Source organism: Schistocerca gregaria, chromosome 3 (genome assembly GCF_023897955.1).
Source record: "Schistocerca gregaria isolate iqSchGreg1 chromosome 3, iqSchGreg1.2, whole genome shotgun sequence".
NCBI lineage: Eukaryota > Metazoa > Arthropoda > Insecta > Orthoptera > Acrididae > Schistocerca > Schistocerca gregaria.
This window is the reverse complement of record NC_064922.1, coordinates 531,625,356-531,652,892: the sequence shown is the minus strand read 5'-3', so window position 1 is coordinate 531,652,892 and position 27,537 is coordinate 531,625,356. Positions and strand designations below refer to the sequence as shown.

Genomic DNA, 27,537 nt, shown 5'->3' with positions numbered 1-27,537 from the left:
TCCAGGCTCGAAAGTTTAGTTTGCCACGTATGTTCGCTGAAAGTAAAACGAAGTGTTTGTGGAAAATTGGATACAGGATAAGGATTCGTGGTTCAAAAATCGTTCAAAGGGCTCTGAGCACTATGGGACTTAACATCTGAGGTCATCAGTCCCCTAGAACTTACAACTACTTAAACCTAACTAACCTAAGGACATCACACACATCCATGCCCGAGGCAGGATTCGGACCTGCGACCGTAGCGGTCGCGCGGTTCCAGACTGAAGCTTGAATTTGTCCCAGACGCATTGATTTCCGACTTACTCTCAATTTTTAAATAGGTGCTGTGTATGTATGCTCCATTCAGTATTTAGGATAAGGGTGATTACTCATTGTTAATTCTACTTATTTGTTTGTTTTAGGATTACGGTTTGATGTAAGAGCGACACGCATCGATTCCAAGATATGAATTGAATTATACCAAAATATAGTCATTTATTTGCCACCTCATTCACAATAAACGGTAATTGAGTTTCACTCTCTACCTGCAAAAGGAAAACAAAAAGAAAATTATCATTGAGCATTTCACTGATGACGAGATCTTTATACAAAGGAAACCTGCTGGACTGGTCAAACATTGGGGAGGAAACAACACAAGTACGTTCACAAGATCATCCCGGCACAGCCTGAAACTATTCAGAGAAGACACGGAGTTCCTAAATCTGATAGCTGCACTTATTTCGAACATTGCTCTCTAGTCTTTGCGAGGCATCGATTCTCGATTGAGCCATTCAAGTATACTGTGTATTTACTTGCCATCTTACAGATTTCCCCGTCAAGTACACAGGCTAGTGCGGTGAGGTCACCACGACAACTCGGTTCGTGTCACTGTTAGAAGTTCAAATGGTTCAAATGGCTCTGAGCACTATGGGACTTAACATCTATGGTCATCAGTCCCCCAGAACTACTTAAACCTAACTAACCTAAGGACAACACACAACACCCAGCCATCACGAGGCAGAGAAAATCCCTGACCCCGCCGGAAACCCGGGCGCGGGAAGCGAGAACGCTACCGCACGACCACGAGATGCGGGCACTGTTAGAAGTAAGACGTCGAGGTCACCAGGAGTGACTTGCACGTCGGTAAATGTTTACACTCCATTCGTTCTCCATACTGTTCAAATCAGCGCCCGGCCACCCTGATTTCCGTTTTCCGTTATTTTCCTAAAACGTTCCCGGCAAATGCCAGGTTGGTTCCCTTGTAAAGTGCACGGCCGATTTTCTTCCCCATCCTTTTACAATCCAAGCTTTTACTCTGTCTTTAATTACCTCGCTTTCGAAGGGACGTTAAACTCTGGTTATCCTTTTTCTTTTTCTCCTCCTTAATCGTCAACAGAAACATGACATAGCACGGCACAATTATGACAGTCGTATACGTTAAACACATCTGATAAAACACTTGCATGATGCAAAGGAAAGGAGGAAATGTATGCAAAGGAAGACTTCCAGTCAAGAAAAGGTTGTGTTCTCCAGGATCCCGATAGTTGACTTTCGACTTGTTACTTGTGTGTTTTTCCTTCAAGAATCAAGAAAGACGGCTTCCGTTTAGCCCATCTAAAGATTGTGCAGTTTATAATAAACTAGAGTTGTAGAAGCGGGGCTGTCATTTTCATCTTTGTTTAACAAAAGGACATCGTGTATTTCTCTGATCTCTTTGACTTCCTTCCTACTTACAGCAGTAAATGTTCAGTATACAAACGTCAGTGTTCTAAAGCACTTCTCAAAAGTGCCACAAAGAGCCGACTTCGAAGATTTGCGAACGCTGTTAAGACTTTAAAAAAACTCTAAGCTTTAAGCACTCTTTTATAGCTGCGTACATTGTGTCAGTTCATGAAATCCCGAAGTTGCTGGTTCAGTTCTCGATAGACGCAGCCTTCTGTATTACCTGCATTTGTCATTTACATTCATTACCAAACTGAAATTAAATTCAATGGAAATTACTTATTTAATTTAATTACTAATCCCATGAAAAAACGAATATGCTTAATAAATTAAAATCTGGTGCAAAGGTGCGAAATATCAAATAGAGAATAAAATGCTTTGTTATTACTAGGGATTGCGAATAAATATAAGAACAATATCAGACATGGTGTCATTATATTCATAATTTCTTTTGTTTAATTACACATTCAGCATTTTAATCGTAAATTTAAACTTTCATAAATACCTACATTTTCGTGTGATTAGTAACTAAGAATAAATTGTTATTGTCATTAAAATCATAATTTACTATTTTAATTAAAATTTCACTTTGATAAGAAATACAGGATACAAATTAACGCAAAGAATAAATTGCTTTTTGCGGGAATCGAACCAGCAATATCATGATTGCTATTCTGGAACACTAATCAAGCAAGCGTCTTAAAAAAAGTGTTTTATTGTGCTGAAATATAATAGTACGAGGTGGTGTATTGTTCTACAAATTTTGAGACAAAACGTAATCATTATCTTCACGTTATAGAGATACAGAATATAAAAAGAAACGTTTGGTCAATTAAAAGTTTCTTATGACGCTAATAATTATCCTAGGACGAGTCTTCGAGAAGTTTCAAAATGTTTTTGTACTTAACAGCGCCGAGATGTCTTCCAAGTCGATATTGTCAAGCGTTCTTCGAAGGATGTTAACTATCGACGGGACGTTGAACACTAATTTTCTACTCTTTTAAGATATTGATGCTAGGCACTGACCTTCAATAGTATAACTACGAAACAATTAGAGGAGGAAAGAGTAATCGTAACTTCCCCTTGTGCGCAAGTTCTCGCTGATTTTCGTATCAACCTCGTCCAGGGACGGTTGCTTTGAGAAAGGGGACTAGTTTCCTGCTTATCACGGTCTAATCCTTACATCGCTGACGTAACCGTGGGAACGCAGTCGTATGATAAACTGATAAAAAGGCTGAAATGGCCTCGCATCGCAATTTAGGTGGTAGATAGGATCGAATTTTTTAGCCTAATTTTTATTGCATTAAAATGTTCCTCAGAGAGTCTCTTACTAAGATTCATTCAAACAAAGTGTGCCATAAATTTTTCAAAATTTTACAACCACGATTTACTTCATGGAGGTCTGGCGCATCCGAGCGCTCGAATGCAACCAATGTAACACTTCAATAGATCCCGAAGAAATAAGGGTCCTGTTTGTTTCGGCCAGCATCACAGAGGGAATTAGCATCAAGTAAAATACTATAGTCAACAAGATTTCTCTTGGTAAGAACATTTGCTTATCGTAAACAATCTGCATGCACGTGCTTAACTTGTCATTTCGCTTCTTTTTTATACGAAATATAACGTGAGCACTTGAAAGTGACGAATAAACGTATTTATACGGATAAAAAAGGTTCTAAAAGCAGTCCCATTCGTGCAAAAACGCTTCCATTGGTAAGAGGAAGCGAGTTTATCGATATAATTTCGTCAAAATGAGTGTTTCTATATCAGCGAAAAAGGGCCAATTGTTGGTGCCGATTTAACAATAAGTCTTGCGCAGTATCACTATTAAAAAACACAAGCTGCAATGCATTTTTTTTTTCAAAACAACATTTTTCAAGTTGGCGGGAGCTATAATTCAAGAAATATACTTGCAATTGCATTGTAACTTCGGAAACATGTGAGCCGGCGTTTTTTTCTGTTGAAGTACGTAGGAATTTTGCGACTTCTTTTAAATTCGATTTTTAGTGCACTTTTTAAAACGATTTTTGTAGAAAAAATTGACTTTTATATCAGTGCCACAATTTTGTTAAAAACCGTTTTCTACATATCCATAAGTGCCACTTTAGTAGTGGCGAGCTAATTTTTAAAAATTTCGATGCATATTGTATCGATATTTATAGGAGATATAAGCGTTATCGGAATAAAAATATGATTTTTTTAGATATTATTTGTTCATACCTACACGAGAGAAGTCTGGGGAGTGAAACACTTCTGATACGTTTTCTGTGTGTGAAATATTGTACTTATCATAAACATTTCAGACAATAAGACCCCTTTTTCCATTAAACAGCAGTGTGATCGTTATGCCCAGTCCACGTTACTTTTACAGTGATCTGTATTTTCTTGTTCCAAGCACTCAGGGGATAAGGCGAGCGCACATTCTGCCTCATAGTTGGGAGCAGGGCGTGGTGATTTCCACCATTCTCACACAGCACTGTCACCGAACGTGTTCGTTTTGCTCCTCGTACCTGTCATTTGCAGTGACTGTAATGATTCACGGAAGGAACAAGCTTCTATGAATATGCAGTATAAATACGGTCATGTTCAAATCTGGAGCTCTTTTGTGGTACTGAATGCAAAGTTAAATTAAGCCCGTTGTAAGGCATTAACTGTTGGACTGCAAGGATTGGTAGTAGCTGGAATGGGCAAGAAATCCCCCGATGAGAACTAGAGTGTCTGTGAATTAAGCATAGACAGGCAATAAAAATATTACTTACGATAATCAGTGTTTAATGGCGATTAATGGTAACATCGATAACGTAGATACTGGCGATAAATATCGATGTCGTTAGGAAAAAATGTTGATATGGTATTTCTATATGTTGCAGTTAAAATCTTCTGAGTTATTAGGCCGCGTCATATTTCTACTAAAATGATCGATGTTTCGACCACTCTGCTGGGATCTTCCTCAGGATCTTCTGGTATCCGCTAGTGCTAGAGTGTTCTAGCAGTAGTGAACACAGAAGATCCTGAGGAAGATCCCGTCAGAGTGGTCGAAACATCGATCATTTTAGTAGAAATATGACGCGGCCTAATAACCCAGAAGATTTTAACTACAGTGACAACGGTCACGAAAGCCTGCAGAATTACATAAAACGCTTGTATGGACAACAGGTTTGTATATATTGTTAGTTTCTGGCTATCCCTATACCTTAAACAAAGTCATCAGTTTCAATGCAGTATCTGAAATGTTATACTAGTTTGAAAACTAAGGCGTCCAGAGCTCCCACGAACGCTTTCGTTGATGTTGTGCAGTGCCTTCTGGGTGCAAGTTTTTATTTATAAAATACAGAATATTATGTTAAGGATGTACAATGAAGGTCTGAAGCTAAATTTGTAATTTCTTTGTTATTCTGTTAAAAAAAAAAAAAAAAAGAATATAAGAATATTGGTTCCTAAAACGAGAGGCACCCTAGTCTACTCCCTTAAATGATCTTCACTTTTATTTTCAGTGAGATGAGATGAAGCTAGGTTACATTAATACAATATTCAAGAAAGGGGGTCGCAAAATTTGTTCAAACTATCCAGGAATTTGTGTTACAAACACAATAATGAGAATTTTTGCGAAAGTAATTTAAAAAAAACTGGAAAAAAATTTTAGAACCCAAGAAGAACAATGTGGATTCGCGGCTGGGAGGTCATGTGTAGACCATATTCTCACATTGACAGATTTTCGAGAAACATAGGGAAAAATCAAAAAAATATAGGATAAATTTTCATAGGTCTAGAAAAAGCGTATGATACTGTTCCAAGAAAATTACTTTGGAGAGCACTACATATGGCAAACATAAACCCTTCCTTGATTAAAATAATACAACAGATGTATAAAGATAACATTTGCCAAGTGAAAGTTGGTAATAAACTTTCACAGAAGTTTAGAAGAAGCAAAGGCCTTTTACAGGGCTGTCCCATGTCACCATCATTATTTAAAATCTATGTAGATATTAGCCTTAGAACATGGTCTCTTAAATGTAATAGTATGGGATTAGAAGTAAGTGATGGAGTTTACCTACATCATTTATTGTTTGCTGATGATCAAGTAGTCGTAGCACAAGTTGGGGAGGATGCTAACTATATGTGCAACCAACTAGCAGCAGCATACAACACTTGGGGTTTGAAGATTAATTTCCAAAAAACAGAATACTTGACTAATGATTCAGATGAGCTATACATTGAAGGAATGAAAATCAAAAAGACAAACACTTTCTGTTATTTGGGACCCATTTTAAAAATCGAGGGAATATCAGAGTCAAAAATCAATAAAAGTATTAGTAGCGGACGGAGGGTCTTTGGGATGCTTAACTCAGTCTTACGGAGCAGGAATGTAATGATCAGAACTAAAAAATTAATATACAAATCCATATTAGAGTGTGTGGTTCTGTATGGAACGGAGACCTGGACAATTAACATGAAGCACATTAAAAAATTACAAGATCTAGAGATGGACTTCTGGAGAAAATCGGCAAGAATCTGCAGGAAAGAAAACATAAGGAACACAGAAATAATAAGGAGAATGGAAATAAAAGAAAGAATATATGACGCAATGGATAGGTAGAAATTACAGTGGTACGGGCATGTACGACGAATGGAGAAAACCAGAATACCGAAATTGATACTGCAGTGGGAACCGGAGGGGAGAAGAAGAAGACGACCTATGACCACCTGGCTCCAGAATGTACAGCACACAATGAGGAGAATGGGCGCAGAGGAAGAGGACACACAAGATCGAAACACCTGGAGGAATATTTTGAAAATATAGTTTAAGAACGTTTATTGTTTGTATTGTAATTTCCAAGCAAGTTATTATGTTGGAGATAAGCCTCTGTAATGAGGAAAAGCTCAACAAACAATAAATAAGTTTTATTTTCATTCTTCGTGCGCTGCCCACTGTTTGTCTCTCCCTGGCCGCCTCCGGCTCTCCCGCACCTCTGACAATTACCACCCGGTCGTTAGCGCCCCAGTGGCCGAAGGCCTTGTGCCGCAGCAGGGGACTCACCGGCCAGCTGGGCTGCGAGTGCTGCGAAGGCGGCGGCGGCGGCCAGGGCGCGGAGCAGCGGCGACATGCCGTTGGCCGGGGCGCTCCTCCACAGCTGTGCGTCGTGCTCCCACGGGCTGCCGGCGCGCGCCATCTGCAGACTGCAGACTGCCGGCCAGCGGCCGAGGGCACCGGCACCGCCGCGGCGCTCCCACCACGCTGCCAGCCACACCAGCCGCAGCAGCAGTCGCTGCGCTTGACGTCGCCCGCCGGCTCTGACGCAGCCAGCCTGCCCCTGTCTGGCATGAATGAATCGCGCCTGACCTACCCGACCAACTCCTGTCCCCAGCTGTTACCTCTTTACCGCCCGGAGAGACGAACTTCAGCGCTGCCTGTCTGTAGGGCAGTGCCGAGAGCTGTAGCAAGAGCCCAAGCGCAGAGCGAGAACAAAAACTTATCGAAAAAAAAGGACAACACAGAAAGACGGCGTACGAATCAACCAGGAAATATACCCGAGTTCATCACTACTTACGTACGTATCTTCTGCCTACGAGAAAAACATTGCCCTCGACACGTGACTGTAATGTACATGTGTGCGTGCGTGTGTGCGTGTGTGTGTGTGCGTGTGTGTGTGTGTGTGTGTGTGTGTGTGTGTGTGTGTGTGTGTGTGTTAGGCCCTTACACATATTACGTAATATCTCTTTATGTTCTACTAATTACACCTGCACAATTCTATGGGTGAATTACGTTTCCTACTTCACCGTCTATATACTCGCAGAAGCGATGCGCAAAGTAGTACAGTACTATTACTATTCCATGAACGCATAATTACTCTTTGTGATATTCTCTCTGGTGTGTTGAGGGCACTTCTAGGATCTTCTCCGTGCCGAACAGCCGCATTGAATAATTGTAATTTTGCTATCAAGATAACTGGAAGAAAGAGATTGAAAATATATTGTATGCTACTCAAGAAAATATGTACTGAGCATTTACATCAAAGGTGTGTAAGAAATTTCATTATATATGTATTCTCTAATTGGAAATTTGCACAGAGGTGTTGTTTCTTTGGTAACCAGAACGGAACTTCCGATCAATTGCAAACGAACCTGCAATTATTAGATCCAAGAGCTTCATTATTTTATGGGATAGTTAATCTTTATCAAAGCAAACTTTCCGGTTGATCTGAGGTTTCCCGACTGACTACGCAACGCAAGAAAACCAAGACATTTTATTCATACAGGATTGCAGATCGCTTCGAATCACCGAGACTGCGGACAAGGAGAGTCATCGTCCGATTCTGATTAAACAAGTAAAGCTTAATTATAACTTTCTTGAGCGACTGTGATGACTCTGATATGGCTGCTTATGAATGAGATCATTAATAAAATATTAATAACTAACTTTCCTCGTCACCAGCAACCAGTGTAAAAACAATATTATCTAAAATTATAATTAAAAGAAACAAATGTGGATAAAAAGACTAAAATTGCTGTCGCTTAGTGAGAAAAAACCTATAAAATGACACTCATTCACTCACTCCATGCTCACTCTCGTAGACCCATACAATCACTCTATCTTGCAGGCCTTAATACAACGGAGAAGGGTGTAAGTTGCTATTCGTGGGATTAAAAGGCAAGCAAAACCACACAAGAGCTAAATAAAGCACAGGGAATTGTGACTGGCTGACCGCTTACAAAAGATGTGGCTGAGCCAGTCACCCTGTTAACACATTAAGAACATATCCCTAAAATTTTTGGAAGCAGGTTAGACACATCACAAAGCTTTAAAACTCTAACTACATTCGTTTCAACGTCACATAAAACAGAGGGCAGATCTGCCGGCAAATCTACCGCTACCTTCTAGTCCAAAAACAAAACACACTCTAGTAAAATGTGGCGCACATTTATCTGTGCACCACAAGCAAAACACACATTGGAGGATCCTCTTGCCAGAACAAGACGCTATCCATGAGAAAATATGCCCTACCCGAAGCCGAGTGAGCAGGACCTCATCCCGTCTTCATGACCGCAAGGAGGTACGCCACGCCCGTGTAGTGGGCTTTACTACACGCAGGGTATTATCAGTGACTTCTAGCCACTCGTCTTCCCATCGACATATGAGTCTCTTCCTGAACAGCGAGGTGATAGCATGCAGTGGGATAGTGCACTGAAACAACTGAGGATCGCTACACGTCTCCTTGGCTGCTACATCCGCCCTTTCGTTTCCCGCAATACCCATGTGTCCTGGTACGCGGAATGAAAACATTACCATATATGGCGAGGAAAGAAGCACCAGTGACGTCACAGCCAGCAGTGCGGCTATATAACGACGCGGCCACGGCGACACAGCAGTCAGTCTTACCTCTTGACAATGACTGGGGAGAGCTCGGTCGAAAGCTCGTGGGATTTTAACCACCTGACGCCGCTGGAAGCTCGAGAAAATTTTATTAATCTTCCACTCTTTTCTATCTCATTAAAAGTCTAGAGATCTTTTATTTCCCTTCAAGGGTTTCTGCGAGAAAAATCAGGTTTCCTTGAAAATGGGAATGTCTGTACCACTCCCTCCAGCAGTCCGGGATGGGGAAACGCTAAGGCCAGCCTTGATACCTGCGGACGATAGTACTAAAGTTTTATAACAGCTAATTTCCTTCACCCATCCAACCTGCGAGCTTTCAAGCCTACGAAACCCCCACCAAAAGCAGAAAAACAGTGAAGCGAAAACACCCACTGGTGATGCTAATCCAGATCAGAAATTACAGAGGAAGAAAATGAATGACTACAGGGTCAAGAGAATTTGGATATCATCCTCTGAAGCAAGTTAGTGGGCATTCTGCAAACTTGAACTGGCAGTACATATAGGCATAACAAGTGTAGAAGTATCTAAACCAGACTCTTGCCCTCAAGTGTTCCATTCTTTAAATGTCTTCGACGGTTTTAGAAATATTTGTATTCAGCTAGTAGATAAGTAGCACAATACATATATGAAAAAGACGCTCTTTGATCGAGACACGGCTGTCAAAAAATGAAGTCTCTTCTCGAAGAACGAAATTCTGTGTCCTTCTCTTCTAATTACTTACAGTAAGGTAGCGCGAAGGGCTACCAAACAATCGCGGAATTGCAGCCTCCGGCACGAGGTTGTCAACTAACTCAGTGCCATTCTGCGTCACCAAGGCTTCATTACCTCTGAAAAAAGATTACTCTCTACTAGCAAGCTGGTAGGAGTTAATGCGGTTGCACCTCGCTCGCTAATGGCACGAGAAGCTTTTCCGCCAGGGCCGCTAACTTCAGCTGATCTCTGCAAGGCCTGTGGAGTCCGGGACTTGTCTTTTCTCTATTGCCATACCGCAGTAGCGCTTCGATCGATTCTGATTGTCCCGCACACATCTTTATATGCTTTTATGCCATCTAGGTTAGGTATAATTTTGAAAATGAATTAGTATCCGGAAAAATATTGTTTTTGAGCTACACTAACGTAATGCAAAATCACTTTTCTTATTTCCAGGGTCTCCTGGCGAAAAGAAATTAATTAACTGTGATTACATCACTCATTGCATTTAGAATTAGGTCATTAATAGTAATAATTACCAACGGTAAATACTGCTGCTACAGTGAAGTGGCAGAACCGCTGTCGGTTCTTAATTTATCATTTACTATTGATTATTTTTGCGTTTGCAGTGTGAATATGTTGACTCTAGCGTTATTCGTCTTTGGAATCTCTTTTGTATATAGGATGATTCAGCTGAACCTACCGATATCGTTTAACACAACCCTCATTGTCATACCTACCCTTCATAAAGCACACGCCACATTTTCATATTCTCTCGCTAGCCACGCGCAAACTATCAGTCATACATAAAAAATGAATAGGATCTTTTTGTTAGGAAATTTAATGTTGCTAAATTTTATACGGGGATATATTTTTGCTAGAGTCCGTAGTTTATGAGCTATTCAAGGAAAACGTACAAAGGTGACTTTAAACACACACCCACTGCCACGCTCAGTCCCCAACGGTTGGAATTTTTATTACGTTGTTCATGGCACTGCCTCCTACCACTGCACAAAAATTTTGCGGCCGCACGAGTTGTTTCCCACACTCGACTTTTTTGTCTTCACTGGCCAGCCTATTATGTTACCGGCTTAGTCGAGGACTTAAAAATTGCATAACTCACATCCGTGTAAATTTTACCTAACAGTTTTATGTTTTTAACTAACAGTTTTGTGAATTTTAACAGCATAAAATAAACAATTATATTATTGTATTTGTCACGCTCTCTGGCTGCGAAACTACTGGGCTTGTAAGGGTTAAGCTTGGATCGAATTTTCAACGTAATTAGCTGCAGCGTAAACGTTTTGCTTTCATTACCTTGAGGGGACGTTTAAATTAATAATGTTAACGAAATAGCTGCCGACGCTGGTGGCATAATAGCCCAGTGAACAGACACAAAAGAAAAGGTCGAATATCGGGAACAGCTTGTGTAGTCGGAAATTTTTGTACAGAGGCAGGAGGGAGAGCCACGAACAACATACTCGAAGTGTGTAGGGTGGATGTGCGTTTGAAAGTCAATTTTGTACGTTTTTCCTTTACAGCTCGAAAATCGTATCCTCCTTTGAAAACGTAACATGGTGCAAAGTTGAACTACATTGAATTTCGTACAAAAAAGGCTATTTTCTCTTTTTTGGATGAATAGTTTGCGCGTATCAATCGAGAACATATGAAAAACACGCAAAGCCAGAATATCGCATACAGTTTTAAATTTCGCGTCTGTACTTATCTAGGATGTGACAGCACATGTCGTGTGGAAAGTAGCCGATACAATAGTATTTCGCGGCCAACGGTTAATGGCCTGCAGCCACACCAACAAGGCAGACGTGGTATTAGTGTGTACCCGGGTAGAAGAATGTGTTTTTTGTGAGCCAAGGGACCGTTCGCAGACCACGTTCATATGGTTAGACTTGAATTTCACGTAAATTTTTGTTCAAGTGGATACAAAAATAAATCAAAAGATAAGAAAACTCACAAACAAGGCGCGTCCTGCGCGCCCTGGTTATCTAGTGATAGCACAATGTTTTGCAGGCTCGGGGTATTTCGCTACCCCCGGATCACATCGGTCTTGTGGGTTGCAGCACGGTAAGGAACCAGATCAACTCGTTGTATCTCGAGGGTTCACTCGTTAGTCGCGAAGCTGCCACAAGACTTCTATGCTGTAGATCTTTATCGACCGATGGAATGGCAATACTCGACCTGGCAGTTAGCACCGTCTTGGATAATTTTGCCCATAACATCAGTTGGGCCAGCGACATTTTGTAGCAATTCATTATGATTCAACGTCAAGACTTTACTGTTCTGCAGAAAGTTTAACTCTTGTGCTCATCCTACCATCTACAGCAATTACGTGTTACTAATGTTTTACAAAGTGTGAAAACGATGTAAGACTTATTCTTGTTCTCCATATTCGAGCATCTGCATGAGAAGATCCTGTAATATTTTGTTGGCGTAACTTTATGATGAAATAATAATGAGATGCTTAAAATACGTTGCGTTTTATGTAGTGGAGGTATATTTCGTACAATTTTCCACTAATCAAAAATCTGTCACGTATTTTTCTCCTTGTTAAATTAGTTGGAACTGGTGGGTTTGGTGACACAACGATCGCACCCGTAAGCACGGTATCGTTTCCCAATAAAATTGTACGAGGCTGCAACTTATAATTTTAACGAAGTCCGTCCATCACTACTATTTCATGCAAAACTGACATTCTGCATTAAATGAAGAAACCACATGGTCTGGCGCCACCAATCTTACTGTTTTCCAGCTACGACCTCTGGCTACGATAATAGCGATGTTATTTTATGGAACTAATGATAAACATAAGTCATATAACTGAATTTAGCTGCAAAACATTTTCCTTTTCTTGTAAGCTATGTATCTGTCACTCTTTTGTCAGAAATTAAACTTTTAAAACATTTAAACTTGAAAGGACGTATTGTCGTATAAAACTAGGACACTATTTCCACGCATAAATAAACTATCATATCGCGATAACATCCAACCGATATCTTGAATTACTTATGAAATATTACTGCTATCATAGTCTAATTATGTGAGACTCATTACAAATATTCCATATCCGCCCCAGAACTTTCTCCAGTGATCTTACATTAAGTGTCAATCTGTCTTGACAGTGAACCCCGCATATCTTTTCTCCAGTTCACATTTGTGAACTATATTCATTAGTCGTCCTGTTTTTTTGGTCATTTGTTATTTAATATGTTTATGCAGTGCTTGTTTCAACCAGTAGCTGAAACGATAGCGTTTTAGTAACTTAAATAAGTTATAAAAAACAAAGACTATTCCCATATTTAGTGATAACCATGTTCTGAAACTTTCAAACTGTGCAAAATATCTAATTATAGTGCCTCAGAAAACGAATCGGAAGCGCTCTATAACAGTTAAAGTGTCTCTCCCTCCCACCCTCACACACACACACACACACACACACACACACACACACACATCGTGAATATCATTTCTTTGTAACAGCTTTATAATGCGATAAATCTATCTGCACGATATATGCAGGGTATCCCAGCTATCTTGTCCACCCAAAATATCTCTGGAACAATAACGGCTATTGGAAAACTATTTTCACCGGTATCAATGTAGGGCTGGGGCCCATGAATGTACATATTTGGAAACGTTCTAAAACGAAAGCATATGTGCTTTTTAGCACAAACTTATGTTTTTTTTAAATGGACCTTTTTTTTCGGCAATCCAAAGCATGACAAAGCACATACACAATAGCGTTGATTGCATCGCAATATTCCCATTACATCCCGAGATATTGAGACGCGAAGTTGACGCTTGAAACACCCGACATGCGCTGCTAACGCACGTCCTGAGGCTCAGGCGTGAACCCCATACTGCCCGTAAACGCGATTTGATTGACATATGTAATCACACCTCCATACTTATCAAGAGGTCCGAAACGAATAATAAGATCTGCTCCCATCAACTCTCATAAGCACATAATGGTTTCCCTCTTGCACGTTTTACGTATCTACGTACACAATATGAACCAGTACCGATCGGTGTACACTCGTCAGGTTGTCTTATTTATCCTGCACACCCAAAATAAGGTTTATCTAATGCGTTATATGACCCATTGTTCCTGTCGCGCAGGGCCTGGCTCAACCTAGTCAAGTGTCCAACGTAGTTCCCACTACTGCCACAGTTACCACTTCGCCTTGTTTATGATTTGCGACCCATGCAAACTCCTGTACTCTACCACCCTCCGAGCATTCCATTTGTTGTTGCTTTGGCGTGCAGTACATCGCTTGCCAGTGTAGTCGTGCATCAGAGTACTCTAGTGACGGCACAGAGGTAGTACACATTGTGAATAAACGTTGTGTTGTGGAACTTATGCTGTACAGTATAATGTATACACATGAAGATCTATGGAGAATGTACGTTGACGGGAAATACGTTATGAGATTGCTTGTTTGATGGTAGTACTGTTAGCGAACATTTTGGTTATTAAGCTGATTTGTCTGTTTTCTACCCTACTCTACATACCTGTACTGTAACCTGTTGTAGGTGGACGAAATGCTGTTCAGGCAGAACGACTGTACACAAGACGATTCCCTGACAAGCCATCGCCTTCTTGCCTGATGTTTGGTCGTCTCACATCTCGTTTACATGAACCGGGAAGCTTAAATCCAAGACCTCGACATCGTCCTAGAACACGCACAGATGAACGCGCTGTAATTGCTGTGCTCGCTACCATAGCTGTGAATCCTCGAATCAGCACACGTCAAATTGAACGTGAAGTTGGTGTGTCGAAATCAAGTGCACAGCGTATTCTTAAATGTCATAAATTTCATCCTTACGATGTTCATTTACACCAGGATCTGCATGGAAATGACTTCCGCAATAGAGTAACATTTTGTCGGTGGGCTCAGAAAAAACTTCTGACTAATCCAAATTTTTTTGCAGATGTTCTCTTTACCGACGAGGCATCATTCTCCAACAAAGGAATTGTCAATATGGGGAATATCCATTATTGGTATGCAGACAATCCAAAATGGCTTCGTCAGGTAGAGCATCAACGTCCGTGGAAAGTTAATGTTTTGTGTGGGATTATTGGAGATACCATTATCGGATCTTTCTTTATAAATGGCACCCAAAATGGCAGACAATACTCCAGGTTTATACGACACAATCTTCCGGTTCTCTTGGACACCGTACCTCTGAACCGGAGAATGGTTATGTGGTATCAGCATGACGGATGCCCTGCACCTAACGCCTTACGAGCACGACGACTTCTGAACCGTAAGTTCCCTGGTAGGTGAATTGGACGAAGTGGCCCAGTTAGGTGGCCTCTCCGATCTCCGGACTTTACACCGCTGGATTATTTTCTTTGGGGAGCAGTGAAGGATGCTGTTTACCAACATGAACCAACAACACCAGAGGACATGAAGCAACGCATTATTGATGCTTGTACAGCCATCAAAGAGGAAACAGTAGCACGAAGTAGGGCATCCTTCATCCGCAGAGTGACCCTATGTATGCAAGCCAATGGGCATCACTTTGAGCATGAGATGTGAACGCTATGTTTAGTATGTAGTGCTGGTATCACAGTGGAAGTTTCTACAAATGGCCATTTTACCCAGTGATTGTTTGCAACAATTTGTCATTTAACACATCAGATAAACATAACATTGATAATTATGTGATAATAAAACTAATTGGTTAAACAAGTTTACATTCATCTTCTGTGTCCTACCTGAACTTCCCAAATAAAAACATTTTTACCTAAACAACGGTAAAACTTTTAGTCCACTTGCTCGTTTCACTAAAACCATCAACATGAATTTTACTATTACGAGTGAATGATTAACTATCACTTGTGCTAGATCTACAGTAAACTAAAGTTTTAACGTTGAACGGCATTACCTTTTTAGTAACGGATTAACGATAAGCGAAGTTAACTTTGTGACTAAGGTTGCGGTACACAGGTATGTTACAGAACCGCATCACCCCTAGCCTATGGGATAAATAGCTGCTGGAAAGTACGACGTTAATGCAGGATGGCAGCAGACCGTATTATTCGTTTCGGACCTCTTGATAAGTATGGAAGTGTGATTACGCATGTCAATCACATCGCGATTACGGGCAGCATGGGGTTCACGCCTGAGCATCAGGACGTGCGCTAGCAGCGCATGTCGGGTGTTTCAAGCGTCAACTTCACGTCTCAATATCTCGGGATGTAATGGGAATATTGCGATGCAATCAACGCCATTGTGTATGCGCTTTGTCATGCTTTGGATTGCTGAAGAAAAAATATAGGAGGTCCATTAAAAAAAACATAAGTTTGTGTTAAAAAACACATATGCTTTCGTTTTAGAATGTTTCCAAATATGTACATTCATGGGCCCCAGCCCTACATTGATACCGGTGAAAATCGTTTTCCAATAGCCGTTACTGTTCCAGAGATATTTTGGGTGGACAAGATAGCTGGGACACCCTGTATATCAAACATAAATCAGCTAACCTCACCCGTGAGCCTACCTTGGCTGGATCTGGAATCTAATTGCATGCAAAGAAATTTGCTTACATAAGATAGTTCTCTTTCACTTTTCAGACTCAGTTGGAGGGGAGGGGGGAGGGGGTAAAACAAACAGTTACCGCTAAACTGATGTTTCTTTTTCTGAAAGAGAAGTCTCATTTGTGCTGACATATAAGCCAAGGTCGAGAAAAGTATGCTAGTTGTTGGTTTCGGAAACGTCCCTAAAATTGCACTTCGATGAAAGAGTTTCCTACCTTGTTGGTAAAACAACTTTCCGTCAATTAGAAGCAGTTTTGAACTGTTATTTGGAATTAGGTTCAGATATCAGCGATCCTTTCATGAGCAAGTGCGTATACGATCTGACACGTAATGGTAGAACACAAACCCCACATGTCACTTGGACATTATTAGTTAAGGATTAGGAGTATAAAATAGGGGGCGTTGAATTTTGAAATTGTTATATTGAAATTATATTAGAACGAAAAGTTAAACTCGTGACGGGGAACATAAATCTTTGAATTTCCATCAAATGTTGTAGTTTCGGGTTTTGTGGTTCTCGGACCTGCTCCAAGAAAGTACTCTCGTGACCCCTTACGTGAATTTTAATATTTTCTCTAGTAATTTCGTACCATCAATTACACGTTCACCTAGTTAATGTCGATGGAATGTCAGACTAACTTTATTATGTAAATAGCTAAAGTTGCTGCATACTATGTGACTACGATTTAAGTTGTTTCTTTCGCAGTAACGCATACAATGTTCACACATATTTCCTTCACGAGCCTATCAGTTTCGTTTGATTGGTCTGATTTTCTTCCTCGCTCTCCATCTAGCTTCTAGCTCTTCTTTCTATTGTTCTCTCTCTCTCTCTCTCTCTCTCTCTCTCTCTCTCTCTCTCTCCACTCACTCACTCACTCACTCACTCACTCTCCACACACACACACACACACACACACACATACACACACGTAAAAAAATTTAACATATGCCCTCGAGTAGAATGTGTAGAAGTAGGTGACTGTTTCGTGGGAATGCTTCGTCGTCAGTGTGTTAGCAGGTTAGAATGCATGAAAAACTTGTGTTCATTTTTTATCGCAGTCCTTGATCAAATACAACCTTGGCCGTTTACCCGTTCCTGTTGCAGTTGCTCAAACCAGTTTCATCTCTGCAGCAACTGTTCTTTCAGCCTACCGTGCCGCGGCAATGTAGTAGCCTCACTGGATATGCGTGAGCTGCATTCATGTGTCACTTGTGCAACAAAATTTTAGTAAGTCTCAGTTTCAGTGAACATCTCCAATATTTTTCCTGCATTACCTTCTTGAGTGATAATTAACAGAGTGCAGATGTTGTTTATATTACACACGCTACCGAAACGTCTAGAGAAGCAAGCTTCAAACGAAATAAATCTTATTGTGTTTCACACAGTTATTTCAGATGGCTATCTCACATGCAGAACATAGGAGAGGCTTCATATTAAGGCTAAATTAGTAGTATGAATTTCCTCATGTTACACTTGTTTTTACTGTAAACACTCACGGCTGCTCGAGCTGTTTCTGGGAGGAACTTCTCAGTGTCAGAATATCTAAGCGCACGGTACTACAGAATATGGAGGTAAACTAGTTCGGCGAAGTAATAACAAGAGTTCACGTTACTCGAATGACACAGAGATAATACAGAAATAATTATTCAAAACTGTTCAGATTTTATAGGAAAATAATATTCTTTAACAGAAGCATCCACTTCTCAAAAAAATTTCCGACAACTGCATTATTCGAACTTCGTCTCCACCAAAAAACGTATAACGTTAGAAACGTTAGACAGGTATCTCGTACGATTAGTGTATGAGCAGCTGACTCTTGTTTCAAGCTGCTGGTGTGTCAACAGAGCAGTGTCCTGATGACATTTCCATCTCCTTCAACAAATGGCATATGAGCGTATATGGTTATGGCATTAAAGGGAGACAAAGAAACTAACAAAAAGAGAGGGTTAACTGGCCGACGGAACGATACAGCAGGCAGAGCAATAATAATTAATGAGATCTGTGTAGTAATTTGTGTGAACATGATCGATATATATCTTCAAGACAAATTACACCCAGGAAGTATCCTGAAGCTTTGTTCTTACCGAACGCATTTCTCCCACCCCTTGGGTCTTCTTTTCGCCACTGCTCTTTATGACCCTCCCCCCTGTAACTGAGTCTGAATGATAAATGAGAATTATCTTATGTAAGGAAATTTCTTTGCATGCTGTTAGATTCCAGATCCAGCCAAGGTAGGCTCACAGGTGAGCTTGGCCGATTGGTGTTTGATATATATATATATCGTGCCAGAAAAGTGTTGGGAAAATAAATGTTTCGAGAAGGGCTACACGAATTCCGAAACGCTTTTGGTACCGAGTTCAGATTCCTGTTCTCTTTCTCACGAAGCTGCAGACTGTATTTTAGCAGCTAGTGGCGGTAGGGATGTGAGCGTGGGAAGTGGAAAGTGCTGGTCATTTTACTGGACATAATTCATCTTTTATTGATAAATACGCAATCCGTATATTGCACTTAGTGGTAAGAACAACTTCACAGTCATCGATCATAGCACAGTTTAATAGCTATTTGCATTTCATCTCATTTACCAATAAGGAAAGTAAATCTTTCTCCTTGACATTTATAAGTTTGTCCTCAATTTTTTTAAAAAAAACACTCTTCTACACACAACTATAAAAACATACAGAACTAACATACATCAGTTGGCTTCACGTACATTGAACCCTTCTCGAAACCATCGCACTAAATTTCAACACAGTTAAATGGTGACAACCATAGCTCTAACATACTGGGTGATAGTTATTGACTTATATGAAATAAAGTTGTCATAGCTACTGAACGTTAGGATGTTCAAACGGCACGGTTGGCCGCGGAGCATGTTGGGAATTAGTATGCCAATGCACACTCGCCTTGTTGTTGTCGGCCATTTGCATGTGAAAATGTCACGGCTCAGCGTGCCTGCGCGTACGGCGCCTTTGAAGGCCTACGATGCGAGCAATAACAGCCCAGCTGCAGCTCAAAGGAAGTGTGCGACCGAGTTCAAACTGAAGACAACCGGTCGAATTGTGCTAACAATCAATAAAATGATTCGCAAGCTTGAGAGGACGGGTAATGTTCGTCATGACACTGTTGACAATGTCGGTCGTCCAAATAGTGTGAAAACGCCTGAAAACTTCGAGAAGATATGTGCTGTGTTTCAACCAACCTCAGGAAGTCGATCAGACGAGCTGCATAACAGGTGGGAATCAACTGGGAGACACTGACACACACTGTTATTGATGGCCTGCATCTCTTACCACACAAAATTCACCTATCAGCTATTTAGTCCCAGGGCCATGGAACACCGGTAGTGTTTCGCCAACAGTATTGTCCACAGAATTGATGAACAAGATTTTTCCATGAATATGCGTTATGAAATGCGATGACCATGTGAGAATTGTGGTATGGGAGGGAGGAGAATGGCCGACATTGGTTTACTGGGAGAATTTTGGGACAGCGTGATTCATCTGTAAAGGGAGACCGCACATGGTGACCTATTATTGAGCACTGCCCGGGTGTTAGGGATCCAGATTGAAGGAAAACAACGAGACTGGTAGATTTGTTACCGGTAGTTTCGAACAACACACAAGTGCTGCAGAGATGCTTCGGGAACTCATATGAGAATCCTTGGAGGGAAAAAAATGAGAAAATTTAGTAAACCAGCGTTTGATGCTGAGTACAAAACGATTCTACTGCTGCTAAGAAATTTCGCTTAAGGGCGACGAAATTAAGAAACGTGAAATTAGGGTTAATACGGAGGCGTACGGGCAGTTGGTTTTCCCTCGCTCCATTTGCGAGTGGAATGGGAAATGGAATGACTAGTAGTGGTACGGGGTGCCCTCCACCATATTCCGTAGGTGGCCTGTGGAGTATGTAGGAGGGCTATTCGGAAAGTAAGGAACGATGGGTCGCGAAATGAACACCACAATGAAAATGAAAACCGTTTTATTCCCAACAGTTAGCTACAACTTCCAGCTACTTATCTCCACACTCGTCGATCCGACGTAGACGTTTGTCGTAGCGTTGTACCAACTTTGCAACACCCTCGTTGTAGAAGGCAGCCGCCAGTGCTTTCCACCAATTCTCTACGCTGGCGCACAGCTCGTTGTCTGTGCCAAAATATTGTCTTCATAGCCAGCTGTTCATGTGAGCACAGATGAAACTCAGAGGGAGACAATTACGGGGTGTATTGTAGGTAATCACACATTTACAACTGAAAACGATGGAGGAGTATCTCCATTGCCCCTGCAGAATGCGGCTGAGAATTGTCTTGAAGAAGAAAACGCAAGACAGTTACGTAATGTTATGCTGCATAGCTTCAGGCGAAATTTATCACCAGGCCCTCGTACGTGGTGGGAGATACTATTGTTCTAGGTATCCTTATGTGCTCCCTGTGTGTGCAGAACTAAAACGAACGACGTAACGCGATCGATGGGCGTACTAGAGACACTGCCCAACGCACCTGTGCAAAACGTCATCGGATTTTCACTGTGGTTTCCATTTCGTGACCGATCGTTCCTTACTTTCCCAATAACCTTCGTATGTAAATGTAGATGAAGTGACATGTGTAGATCCACAAAGGCGCCGTAATCCGTACACATCAGCGAAAAAAAGGAGCAGATTGACGGCGTGCACTCGCGTGTAGCGCGATGGTGGCCTCTTTGGTCAGAGGTTGCACCTCCATGGGTGCACTGCACAGACTGCTCGCCGACTCACTGCAGTAGACTCTTCCGAGACTCCGCACCAGCCGACGATGCCTCCAGTTCCTCCTCGAGCACAGGTAACATCAGCGACACAGCACTCACAGCAAGCCTTCTCTGCAACGTCTCAGGCTTTAAAACCACGAGCATAAATCCCCAGGCACAGAACTCACTTTTATATTCCTTATAACTAAGAAACTTATTACAAAATTATTCGCACGGTGTTGTTGGAGGGCCTACATATTAGCGCGACATATGAAAATACCACTGCTGCTGGATTCCCTCATATGTTAAATATATTATTAATTACATACAATAAAACACCGTAGCGTAAACTTTCCCCTTTCGCCATCCTAGTCACCAATACTTCGCCAGATGTAGCAGAGGGTGTATTGTGTACCACTACCACGTAGAAGACTGAGTGGGGATCTGAATTCGCACCCCAGAAACGTCCGTCCAGTGTCTTAACCATGGGGTCAGTTTGCTTTGCATGAGTTACTGTGAACAGTCCAGTAACTGGAAGGTTATTTCACCTGTATTTCCACAAAGCGTTATCATCAGAAGAGAGGAGAGAACGAAAAGTATCACCAATCAGTTTGACAGGTCATTGTTGTAAGTCTCTGACCGGATTAATAGACATAAGAATACAGTGAGTAATTGAGGAGATACTTTTAACTATTACCTTCCCCCCTTACTAACCGATTAACGTGAAATTTTGACCGTGATCGTGTGCTGCTAATAGAAACAATAAATTTTGACAAGGAAATCGTTCCGAAAGAAAACATAACTGTTAGAGGAGAGAACTGTGTAACAAATCATCCTAACGAACAACTTATTCCCCTTCTATTCTCTGCTCATTCGAATTTCGAATAATGAGTATAAAACAATCCAATCACACACTAAAGTACAAAACAAATAGGGCTACTACGTTACTCGATTAATCCACAACAAACTCAAACGAAATAATTTAGAGGTAATTAACACAGTCGCCAGCACAGTTGGGCAATATCCGTTCAGTACCTAAACGATAATGAGGACAGCAATGATCATGCATCTGTGTAAGTGCACTTGTGACGATAGTACTTTCGTACACACGTTTTTGACAACACAACACAGTAAAAAATAAAAATGAAAAAGTCTTACCAATCGCTTTGAGTCATTGACAAAATTAATACATAGTCTCTGTGTAACCTCAGAGTAAGTTTACTTACTTGCACAAAGTTTCTGGAATTTGTAAGCGAAACACAATGTAATACTGTAACTAATTGAAAACTACTCAGATGAGTTAACAATTATTGAACTTCCACATTCGCAATGCCACAGACAATATACTTTGACAATTGACATAAAATGAATTGCGCAAAAATTAGTTGTTTGAGGTAAATGTTGATTTGCCAGTAATATGGTGTTTAAATAGACTTTATTTTTTTACTCATTTTAGTTTTAAAGAATGAATTTTGCCGCTGATTATTATTATTATTATTATTATTATTATTGAATGGCAGAACAGTTAATTTCCCGAGACATCTTTAATAATCACTTTCATTTATGCTTTCAGATCAACAAGGAGACAAAATGGCATTATTACTTTTCCTTAATTATGGTGATTTAGCTGTAAGCAACGGCACTCGGATATTTAATAACAGCAATCGATTTGGAACCTATGTGTGTGCCAATGAGACAGACTGGAAAACTGAAGTTGTATGTACAACATTTACTATTGAAATAAAGTTAACTCACAATGTTTCAAAACCTAAACGGAAATAAATGTTACAGTTCGTCGTTGATGTTGATATTCTGCCCTCAACAATGGCCCTGTTACTCCTGTATAGTGTGCACACACTTCAGTTAGTAATGACCAGTTATAGAGGCAGGACTTTGATGTTCCTGAAGACTTGTGCATCTGCCCACATTTGTCATCCCCTTCTGCCACACAGTTCACAAATGTAGCTTACGTAGGGCTGATTTACTACTGTACACACAACTCGCTCGTCCACTCACTCTCGTGTCTGATACTGCAGTTCTTCTGCTGAACGTTCGCTATGTCGTCATATTACTTGAGTTGGGGCGCACGAGAAATATGAGCCCCACAACGAACTTATGACGTCACACCAGTCGCCTTGTCCGCCATACTTCGCGAAAGCTCGGCTCCGTGGAGGTGGCACGGAAAATTAATATGTCAATGAAAATGTAGCCGCTAAAAGTCTTAACTTTGTTGTGTGCTGCCGAGACCTCGCGTGCATTTATCCGCACAGTTAAGACATGTTAAACTCGCCTGTAACAGTTACTCGCTCCCCACCGGAGATGGCTGCTGGAATTCGTAAGATCTGCAGTGTCTCGTTCTGTGGCGTAAGCGCTAGAGCCTATCTTTTTCATGGGCCTCGGTTCACGTCCTGAGATAGGGCTGCATTCCTCACTTCGCTCACTAACAAACAATACGCCGGCTGGAATGGCCGAGCGGTTCTAGGCGCTTCAGTCTTGAACCGCGCGACCGCTACGGTCGCAGGTTTGAATCCTGCCTCGGGCATGGTTGTGTGTGATGTCCTTATGTTAGTTAGGTTTAATTAGTTCTAAGATCTAGGCGACTGATGACCCCAGAAGTTAAGTCGCATAGTGCTCAGAGCCATTTGAACCATTTCAACAAACAATATACGTTTCCCCAAACTCCCTTAACGGCATTAACCCTGTAAAAGTACATCATATTACAGAAATAATTTACATAGGTTACAAAAACATTTCATTTTCAGTTTAAAATGACATTTTAGGTTTATAGGAATGATAATCACTTAGTATTTGCTGTAAACAAAATTGATAAATAATTTTGGGTGGCACATCTGTATTATAGTCTCACAACCTTATGGAAAAGGTACTCAAGAAGAAACTCTAATGTTGTGTTTGGTAACAGCAAGAAGACTAAAGAAAAATCTGAACACTTCCCCAATATTCAGTAATGAATAGGACGTCCATGTGGGATTTGGGAGGAATGGGACAGAAGGCTGTCAGAGGTTATTAAATGTCATAAAAACACACATAATAATGACTGCGTTTATGGCAATTTACGTTTGCGAAAGGCCGTTGAGGAAGGATGTAGTAATACCATAAGCTAGTCTCATGGGCGACAAGGGAGGGTGCCTGAAAGCTGAACGATTTTAGCAAGGGCTGAGTAGTAGAGAAAGGTGCAGGTGTACTTTAAAGAGATAAAGAGACAAACTAAAATTGGAATACAAGAGAAACAGCGACAAATGTCCTGAGCCTTACACAAGAGGGCGTCAATCAGAAGCGTCTCCGCACACAAAGGACACATTCAGCCACATGGCCTCTACCTTGCCTCCTGATTGGCTATTCAAGGGATGCTGGGCCATGCTGTGCCTCGGTACTAGCTTTGTACTTTCCTCAGACGTGGTTCCCTCGGTTCAGCATTTCCGTAGCGCCAATCGTAGCTGGTTTGAACGACAGTGTTCTGAATATAAAATCTGTATATCAAAAACTGAAACTCATTGTCTGAGTATTACAAAAAAATTACTAAAATTTATCCTCTGCAATAAATATTTCTCTGCCATGATTAATTTCTGAAAACGATAATGAAGTGGTAAAATCTGTAACCTCAAAGTGCAAGCCATGTGAACTGACAACTTTTCTTACTCTCGTCTCAACAAAGAACTAACTGAAACCAATAATAAAAGCAAGCATTGCAGCAATAGCTTTACCTCATAATCTTCACTTTTCCAATTAATCTTCACAAAATCATAGTTCACAATGCATCCCTCTCTGTATCGTCATCTCCGTGCTCTGCAAGCTATTTCAGTCCGCTCAGTAGCACTCGCAATAGCCGCCTCTCTCGCCAGCTTAGCTACGGATGCTTCACGTAACGACAATGCTACTAGCAAACAAAGATCACAGTGCTTGTCGTCGGAACCTATGTGGCATAACATACTGACCACCGAAAACTACTCTTTGAAAAATGATCACTATACACATGTGAAGTATGGCATATCGAATGAAAATACAGCTTACATCACTTTTCTCGAATACCAAATATAAGCCAGAAGCCTTACAGATTGTGAAACGGTAACCAGCATAACGTGCATTTATTGCTGTGAATTAATTCCAAACTAACTTTGGATTTTAAGAAAATATTCAAATAAAACGAATTTTTAATATGTCTAGTTTCTAAATTGGATTAAATTCTCCTAGTCCAATAAGACACCGAACCCCATAAGTATAGTCCCGATGTGTGATTGTGAATTTTTTAAAGCTATGAAAATACTTGTAATACCTAAAACGAGAAACGTGGGGCGCATTCAGTAAATAATAGCAAGAAGGCGAAAAATTCATGCATCAAATATATTCTGCATAGATCCCACGTTTTTCATTTTAAATCTTACATGTATCGTCATAGATATTAAAAATTCAGTCGTAAGTTTTCAGAATTAGGAATGTGCATTGGACTAGGAAAAACTGTTTTATACTTTTTAGTCCGGTTTTAAAAAGTGGTATATTAAAAACTGATTTTAATTACAATTATTTTCTGCTTTTTAAGCTTGTGTGCGTGAAATTTTTCAGTCGATTCCCAATATTTTGATGAGATTTCAACAGACATTTTTTTAACATCAGTCTACTGACTGGTTTGATGCGGCCCGCCACGAATCCCTTTCCTGTGCTAACCTCTTCATCTCAGAGTAGCACTTGCAACCTACGTCCTCAATTATTTGCTTGACGTATCCTAATCTCTGTTTTCCTCTACAGTTTTTGCCCTCTACAGTTCCCTCTAGTACCGTGGAAGTCTTCCTTCCACTTCACTTCACTGACCCCTACTATATCTAGATTGAGCCTTTGCATTTCCCTTTTCAGATTTTCTAGTTTCCCTACCACGTTCAAGCTTCTGACATTCCACGCCCCGACTCGTAGAACGTTATCCTTTCGTTGATTATTCAATCCTTTTCTCATGGTAACCTCCCCCTTGGCAGTCCCCTCCCGGAGATCCGAATGGGGGACTATTCCGGAATCTTTTGCCAATGGAGAGATCATCATGACACTTCTTCAACTACAGGCCACATGTCCTGTGGAAACACGTTACGTGTCTTTAATGCAGTGGTTTCCATTGCCTTCTGCAACCTCATGTCGTTGATCATTGCTGATTCTTCCGCCTTTAGGGACAATTTCCCACCCCTAGGACAAGAGAGTGCCCTGAACCTCTATCCGCTCCTCCGCCCTCTCTGACAAGGCCGTTGGCAGAATGAGGCTGACTTCCTATGCCCGAAGTCTTCGGCCGCCAATGCTGATTATTTATCAAAATTTAGGCAGTGGCGGGGATCGAACCCGGGACCGAAGACGTTTTGATTATGAATCCAAGACGCTACCCCTTTTTTTTTAATTTCATTTTGTTCGCATGTGTTCGTTGCATCTGTTCGGGGCGGACGTCCTAAGACATCCATTTATGTTCGTTGTTGATCGATTGACTCAGTTTTTTTTTATTACAGAGTGCGCGTAACCCTCTGACCGAACACGCTGAGCTACCGTGCCGGCACCTTAGACCACGGGTACGTTCCTCAACAGACATATGAGATAAAAAATGTTCAGATGTGTGTGAAATCTTATGGGACTTAACTGCTAAGGTCATCAGTCCCAAAGTTTGCACACTACTTAACCTTAATTATCCTAAGGACAAACACATACACCCATGCCCGAGGGAGGACTCGAAACTCCGTAGGGAATAGCCGGACATGAGATAAATTATACGTTTATTTCAGTTTCTCTTCACCTGAGTCACACAATAGCCAACGGCCTTGCCGCAGTGGTAACATTGGTTCCCGAAAGATCACCAGAGTTATGCGCTGTCGGACTGGGCTAGCACATGAATGGGTGACCATCCCGTCTGCCGAGCGCTGTTGGCAAGCGGGATGCACTCAGCCCTTGTGAGGCAAACTAAGGAGCTACTTGATTCAGAAGTGGCCGCTCCGGTCTCGTAACTGACATACGGCCGGGAGAGCGGTGTGCTGACTACATGCCCCTCCATATCAGCATCAGTGACTCGTATGGGCTGAGGATGACACGGCGGCCGGTCCATCCCGCTGGGTCTTACGAGGCCTGTTCCGACATTGTTTAATTTTAATTTGAGTCACACAATATATTGCTTCATTGCTTTATTCTACGTAAATCTCGCGAGAACACCGTGAAGGGAAAAATTAGCGAGATTCGACCTCACACGCAGGCATCACAGCCGTTCTTGCCGCGTACCAGCTGCGACAGGAACAGGGAAAAGGGAAATTGGCAGTGGTACAGAAAGCGCTCTCCGCCAATCACCAGACAAGAAAAAACGAGTTAATATCGGTTTGTCATCCAGTTCTGAGGTATGTTGAAAGGTTGAAGTCTCTATGTTGTCGAACAGTTAGTTTAAAATCTGTTGCAAAATTTGTACCGATCAGAAAAGAAAACGACTTAATAAAATCGTGATGATGATTTTTCCTTCAGCTAAAATAAAAA

At 41.1% G+C, this 27,537-nt stretch overlaps 2 protein-coding genes across 2 annotated transcripts in view; one reads left to right on the top strand and one right to left on the bottom strand.

Annotated features, from left to right (window-relative positions):
• Nucleotides 1–7,024, bottom strand: part of LOC126353919 (pancreatic triacylglycerol lipase-like) — a 400,593-nt gene extending 393,569 nt beyond the window's left edge. The window contains exon 1 of the mRNA XM_050003160.1: nucleotides 6,738–7,024. Within this exon, the coding sequence (XP_049859117.1) occupies nucleotides 6,738–6,870 (133 nt within the window). The 5' untranslated portion in view covers nucleotides 6,871–7,024. The remainder of the gene's footprint in view (nucleotides 1–6,737) is intronic.
• The window catches only part of LOC126353920 (GTP-binding protein Di-Ras1), a 1,474,116-nt gene that overhangs the window by 851,504 nt on the left and 595,075 nt on the right, over nucleotides 1–27,537 (top strand). The gene's annotated exons all lie outside the window — the stretch shown is intronic.